This window comes from Zeus faber (assembly GCF_960531495.2).
Source record: "Zeus faber genome assembly, chromosome: 4".
In the NCBI taxonomy this organism is placed as follows: domain Eukaryota; kingdom Metazoa; phylum Chordata; class Actinopteri; order Zeiformes; family Zeidae; genus Zeus; species Zeus faber.
The window spans coordinates 14725042-14732541 of record NC_137191.1 but is presented as its reverse complement, the minus strand read 5'-3'; the positions used below and the strand labels follow the sequence as shown (position 1 = coordinate 14732541).

Genomic DNA, 7500 nt, shown 5'->3' with positions numbered 1-7500 from the left:
TCTTTGTTTCTTTCATTCTGTCCCTCTGCGCGCACACACACAAACAGGAACAAATATAAGTGCACGTCTACACACAGGCAGAAATGAGTTATAGTCATGGTCAACTGTGCGAGATTGGAGTCCCTGCGTTGCCAAGCCACGTCGGCAGAGATGGGAATATTCCAAATAAATCCTCTGTCTCGCACGCACACACACACACACACACACACACACACACACACACACTCATGTACACACAAGCATGCGTGCAGACACGCACACACACAAACACACACACACACACACACAAACACAGATTTATAGGCAAATAGGCATGCATCGGTACGCGTATAAATCTGCTTGCAACGGAACGCTTTCCTCTACTGCTCAGACAGCCGTCAATCAAAGATGGAGAGAAGAAAGAGAGAGATAAAATGGAAGAAGGAACAGATACAGAGGCATAAGAGGGAACGAGCTGGAGGTTAGAGATGAAGGGAAGTAAGGGGAGGGGAGGCCAGATAAGACAAGGCGACAAGGAACAAGGGATAAAGGAAGCAAGTGGGACGGTGGTTGTGGAGCGCGTGCGTGTGTGTGTGTGTGTGTGTGTGTGTGTGTGTGTCTGTGTATGTGTGCCATGAATTGTTTTGATTCGAGAGGCTGGAATAAATCACTCTGTTACAGTACAGGGTGTTTCGGGAGCTTCTAAGCGTACTTAACAGATCTTTCAGCCACTTACTGGGGACCTGCTGACTCATGATCCAGAAAACCGAGATGCTGTCTGCAAGAATAATATATATATGTAGTATACACAGGGCCCGACACTAACTTTTAGAAGTGGTTACCCTGCATCGGCTGTTGGTTGCCAAGACTGACAAAATTGTCAGAATTGTATTCATTTTATAATTGAGTGATAATCATCCTATATACGAAAACACATTATTATAATCCATCTTTCAATTTTCTCACTTGTTTTTATCATTTTTTTATGCGCCAGGATAATTAATTTACTTTGGCAGGTGTTTCTCAACATATGGAGGTTTCCTGCGATTCGTTTTTTTCAACCAGACCACACGTGTTTATTGACAATGCCCCAAATCTGGTTGCCCGGGGCAACTGGGCAAATGTTAATGCCAGACCCTGATATGTGTATATATTTGCCATGAGATCTTTCATATTGGGGTATTTCAAGGTAATACATTCTCATCTAGATGAATTGGGTTAAAATTGTGCATCACAAAAGGACCATATCTTAATTCTCAGACAATTTATAATATTGATCACCAGGTTCCGATTGGTGAGGAGCCGACTTGGAGTCTTTGCACAAATCCTTGCAGTCGAACCAGATGTTGTTGAACCTTCTAGCAATGTGCTAGCAATGTGAAAAAAAAATTGTTTTATCATTTTTTTCCAATAATACAAGAATGTAACATGTCTCTGCTCTCTTGCTGTGTGTGTGTGTGTGTGTGTGTGTGTGTGTGCGTGCGTGCGTGCGTGCGTGCGTGCGCGTATGTCAGAGGTGGCTCCGTACCTGCGTGGCAGTGGAGTGGGGCAGCAGGTGGTGCTGAAGGGGAACCGGCTCGTTCTGACCTGTCTGGTGGGGGGCAGCTGGCCTCTGCAGTACCGCTGGACACGCAACAGCAGCTACATCACTGACTGGACGCCACAGTACAGGTCAGTTCTACATGTCTGAATCTAACTGGACCACTGGCTCTACTTCCACGTATGAATAATGTCTGCCCCCCGCCCTTCCTCCTCCACCTCCAGTAGCGGCAGTAGATATGGGGAGGCAGACTGCTGCAGCAGCGCTGGTCGTTGTCTGTGATGGAGTGTGTTAAAAGAAGGTTAGAACATTTAGACAATGAAGCCAAAGTGAGATTAATAATTATATAACCACCATAAATATGTATATGTTTGAGGAGAGGGAGAGAAGAGCCAATCAATACCCCAAAGCGCTCTCTCTCTCTCTCTCTCTCTCTCTCTCTCTCTCTCTCTCTCTCTCTCTCTCTCTCTCTCTCTCTCTCTATCTCTCTCTCTATCTCTACCTGTCTGTCTGCTGGTGTGCCCCCCCCCCTTTAATGTCCGTCCCTGTTTGTATCAGCTTGTGTGAGCGAGGCAATCCCTCTCGGCACAACTGCAGCTGTGAAACCAAATTGTTTTTCACATTTTTCAGACAGAATTTCGGAAAAGCACGCATGTATGCGGGCACACACACACACATACACACACACACACACACACACACACATTTACATTTACATTTACATTTAGTCATTTAGCAGACGCTTTTATCCAAAGCGACTTACAATTGTTCAAACACCGACGGACGCAGCCATCAGGAGCAATGAGGGGTTAATTGTCTTGCTCAAGGACACTACAGCCTGCTAGCAGGAGGAGCCTGGGATCAAACCAGCGACCTTTAGATCACTAGACCACCAGCTCTACCGCCTGAGCCACCATCCCCTACACACACACACATACACATTCACACACAGGCACACATGCACATGCTTAACCACACTCATTTACCCATCACACACACAGAAAAAAGAGAGAAGAATAGGCGGAGGGGGGAGACAGGGAGAGCATGAGCCAGCATTTTGTGGCAGTGATTGGAGGCTGGAGGTGGCGTTCAGCGTTGGACGGCTGTCTAAATTCTGGCGAGTTTGGTTTGGCAAGACCAGGGCAATGTCAATTGAGGAGGGCTGTCAGTGCTGTGTGTGTGTGTGTGTGTGTGTGTGTGTGTGTGTGTGTGTGTGTGTGTGTGTGTGTGTGTGTGTGTGTGTGAGTCTGTTTATGTGTCACCATTTGTGACATCATCATCTGCAACATGATTAGCATCCGCATAAAATCACTCCACAATTATATTTTTTTTCAAGATTATTGTTAACTGGGGTGCAGTGCAACAGGGGTGTGTTCCTAATCACAACTGAAATGCTCTTGCCGTTCACAAATGTTGAATCTTGCCAACCTTTGGAGCCGGTGTTGATTATACGCTGTTTAATTGTGCTGATTAAAGCACCACAACCTGTATTGGCTGGCACCGTGTTAAGATTTATCTCACTCATTGCACATTGGCTTGACTTTTGAGTGTGCGTTTGCCTGATGGGGTCTGATGGGGAGACTTTAGCCTGCTGGGAAATTTTAACCATATGTCTTTGAGCCTCCGGATAGTGTTTTAGTTTTTTGGCCCAGAATGACAGTAGGATTTATTCAACACTGTGTGTACGAGTGACACTATTGCTCACCTAAAACATGCCCACACATGTGCACACACACACACAACAATTACATTCTTTCCAGGCTCCCGCTGAACATCCAATTTCTGAATCCAATTGAATATGTTTGTGTGTAAAATGTAATATGTCTGTGTGTGCATGCATTAGTGTGTACCTGTCCACATGCATGTGTTTCTGTTTGTAATTATCTGTGGTGTGTGTGCGTGTGCGTGTGCGTGTGTGTGTGTGTGTGTGTGTGTGTGTGTGTGTGTGTGTGTGTGTGTGTGTGTGTGCGCGCAAATACGTGTGCGTGCACGCATGCGTGTGTGTCTAATGCGTATTTATGTTGGCAGCATGCATTGGCAAGCATGGGAGTTAAATTCTTGGCTGTTCGGGTGTTGGTAATGAGCCCCAAAGCGATGACCAGTGTGAGTGTGTCAATCCAGTCATTTTATGTGTGTGTGTGTGTGTGTGTGTGTGTGTGTGTGTGTGTGTGTGTGGTTTGTGGGTGCGTGTGTGTGTGTGTGTGTGTAGTGCTGCACTAACCTCAATACCGCGCCAAGCTTCCTATTAGACTAGTGCAGGCCATTAAAACTCCATTAAACCCAACTTGGACACACATAGTTGGAAGCCTGTATGCATGCGCTGACATGGAAATGAAAAACACTCACTTGCAAACTCACACACACACACACACACACACACACACACACATACAGACAAACACACCAACTTCTCCGCCTTCCCTTCTGCTAATAGAGAACTGCGACAACCTAAGTCCTGTTCCATTCCCTGACCAAGGTCGTCAAAGGAAAAAAACATCCTCTCTCTCATAAACACAACACACACACACACACACACACACACACACACACACACACACACACACACTCCGCCTTCCCTTCTGTCTGTGTAATCTCCAAACATCATCTCTGACACCCACTTGCTGTGTCTTGTTTACAGTGAAGACAGAGACAGTGAAACAGAAGGGCGAGACAGGAGGGCAAGACGGAGAGGTGAGACGGGAGGGCGAGACAGGCTCTCACGCTGCTCTGTTTGCTCTCCAGGTTCACCGTCCCCTCGGTAGGCAGGACCGACGCCGGCCTCTACCAGTGTGTGGTGAGGAACAGGATGGGAGTGCTCTTGAGCAAGAAGACAGAGGTGCAGGTGGCCTGTGAGTACACGCACGCACGCACCAACACATACACACATACACACACACACACACACACGCACACACACACACACACACACACACACATACTGTAGATTCACATACAAGACAAAAGGTGGTATTTAAGCATAGGCTTGAGACCCATCCTTATTTAGCCTCTTTATTTATTTATTTATTTTATTAAATTAGATTAAACTAATTGTCATTCCACAGAGTAGAGGTACTGAGGCAACCGATTGCATTTCTCTGCATTTTACCATCCTAGTAACTGATGTACCTAAGAGCTTTTAACAATTGTCTTATTTTTATATATAACTTTTTGTATCTTATTTTAATTGCATTATAACGGATGCAATATGCTTGGTAAATTTGATTGGTGGAAATATTTCAGCAAAAATATTCTGCAAAACTATTTGGGCCGTGGCTGATCAAACACTCACAAACATGCTGACGCCCTGCGAAGCTTAAGTTCACATTCGTATTTTTTTGTTTTTTTTTAATCAAATAATGAGATACCCACTGTGCTTTTGATATGAGGAATCGGAGCTATTAAAAGCGTCGGAGTGAGTTTCAGAGCTGCCCCCCCCCCCCCCATCATCTCACCGTGTTGTGGCCACGCTGCGCCGGTAGCACCAGACAACAGAGCTACGTCTGGTGTCTGTTTCACTCGATGTCACAGCACCTTTCCAGACCCATTTCGTATTCCCCCGGCGAGCGGGCGCTTTGATTCAATCGGACACGCAAGACAGGGCCGGGAAATGCGGCGTCAGTAAGCTTTCCCTGATCAAAACACGCCGAGCGGGAAGAGCATTAATGTTGACTTAAAATGACTACCTTTTAAAAGGTTTGGTTTAAGGCTGTTAAAATGATGGGTCGGATTGAGGCGCGGCTAAAAATACACTGTGGGTGCCGTTGTGTCTCACTGTGGAAGACAACGCATAAAGTACAAGCGCAAGAGATACAAAGTAGGGTGAGGGTTAGAATTTAGACTAAAATATTTGAGAAAAACCAGCAGAAACTTGGCCTTGACTACAACCTTCATGGACTTGGTTGATTAGTAAAACATTTTGTTTTCCAAGATTTTGAATATCTCCACGGTGACCGAGTCGGTACTTGGCTTCAGTGATTGCAGGTTCCATGTGAGTAAAACATTTAAAGACACTCAATGATTGGACCCATCTTTTATCTTATCTTAAATATGTTTTTAACTCTAGTTTTCAGCAGCGCTAGATGTAGTTCCATATATTGCTTACTTTAAAGTGCGTCCGGCTGCATTTTGCCAGATCTGCGAAGGGAATGATGCATTGTGTCTGAAAATCCTTTCCATTCAGTGTTCAAGACGGTTTGATGCATACTCTCTCTCTCTCTCTCTCTCTCTCTCCCACCCTCTCTGTCCCCTCTCACTCTCTCCCCTGCTCCCTCACCCCCCTCCCCCCCTCTCTCTCTTACTCTCTCTCTCCCCATCTCTCCCTCTGCCTCTCTTACTCTCCCCTGCTCCCTCACCCCCCCCCCCCCCTCTCTATGTCTCTCTCTCTCCCTCTCTCTCCCCTCTCACACTCTCTCTTCATTTCTCTCTCCCCCTGCTGCCTCTCTCTCACTCTCTCCCTCTCTCTTCCCTCTCACACTCTCTCTCCATCTCTCCCTCTGCCCCCCCCCCCCTCCCTCCAGTCCTGGGTGAATTCTGGGCGGAGGAGCAGAGGAAGACGGTGACTCAGGGCCGCGGCGCCATCATCAGCCCTCCTCCGCTGTCTTCCTTCCCTCCACCTCTGGTCACATGGTACCGAGACGGACACAAGATCATCCCTAGCAACCGCATGTGAGTCCCTCATGCACACACGCAAACACACAAACATGCTCATGCACTTCATTGAGACTTCATCGCACACATCATACTGTAGGTGCACTGAATTACGAAGGCGTGTCTGATTGCCTAGTGCCTCCAGTGGATAAATGGTGATATGACGTCTTCCCAGCAGGAGCTGTTTGCGTGTTAACGTGTTTGTCCATTGTTGAAGCAAATTTATCATCATGAAATGTCCCAAAGAGGTTTATTCAGCTCGGGTGACATTATTCTCTTCAAATGTAGCCAACTTTGTAATATAATGTTTTTCTTTACTTTGTGGGCTGTAGTTAATGGAGGGTGTGCACACTGCCTTTTGAAGTGTGTATGACATCTAACTATGACACTCAACAGATATGTCAATATATCTTTCAGTCGGACGTTTTGTAGAATGAATCTTTGATAATGGAAGCACTAGTTCAAGATTGTACTGATGTACTGATTCTTTTGTTTCAATTAGTATTTCATATAAACAGACAAAGTCTTTGCAAAAAAAAATTATGTGAATTAGTTGTGCTCGGCATAGTGAACCTCTCGCTGACATTTTAACCTCAGCCTTCGGGGATAATACACAAGCCTAGAAAGAAAATAAAACACAGCCGAAAAAAATAAGTCATTCATTGAATATTAATTAGAGTCTGTGTTGATTTTTTTTTAACAGGGTTGACTTTGGTTTTCTTATGTGCGCTTATTTTTTGGGCAAATGGTCATGTGTCCGGGCTTAAACCGATGGAGGGGTCTTCAAATAATCCTATCCTGCTATTAGACTGCCGCTTGGCACGGGCTATTCTCAGAAGGAGAGATGACATTTTGCCATTACAATCACTGCTGCTATACGCAAGGTTTATAAGTAACAGCAGCCACAGCTTGAGGAGCTCTGGGTGTGTTGTGCACGCGGTGTTTGACAAGGATTAGTTTTCAATCGTTGTCCCGCTCAGCTTCACACAATTTGCATACTGTTCTGCTCCTGTTCCAGCAGGAGCAGAACAAGCGTCGTTTGCCCGAGAAAAAAAAAATAAATAATAATAATAAGATAATCATTGCGACATAAAAGTGCCGGATTTTTTCCCCCACGGTTTATTTGTTACTCAGAGCTTTCGAATGTGTATAAGGATATATATATATATATATATCCTTTTTAACTGTGGCTTACAGTTTATTGTGGACACTCTGCTTGTTTGGCTTTTCCATCCAGCCCGAGTCTTATCGTTCTTTCAAGATGACAATGTTCCAATTAGAAACCCTTACAGCTCCCTGGCGTGCCCTTATTTCATTAGAATGAAATTGTCAGT

At 45.3% G+C, this 7500-nt stretch overlaps 1 protein-coding gene across 1 annotated transcript in view; it reads left to right on the top strand.

Moving 5' to 3' along the window:
- The window catches only part of LOC307228782 (protein sidekick-1-like), a gene marked incomplete at its 3' end in the record, with an annotated part of 283713 nt that overhangs the window by 119034 nt on the left and 157179 nt on the right, over window positions 1–7500 (top strand). The window contains exons 2-4 of the mRNA XM_079998576.1: window positions 1494–1650; window positions 4262–4368; window positions 6037–6184. Of these exons, the coding sequence (XP_079854702.1) occupies window positions 1494–1650; window positions 4262–4368; window positions 6037–6184 (412 nt within the window). The remainder of the gene's footprint in view (window positions 1–1493; window positions 1651–4261; window positions 4369–6036; window positions 6185–7500) is intronic.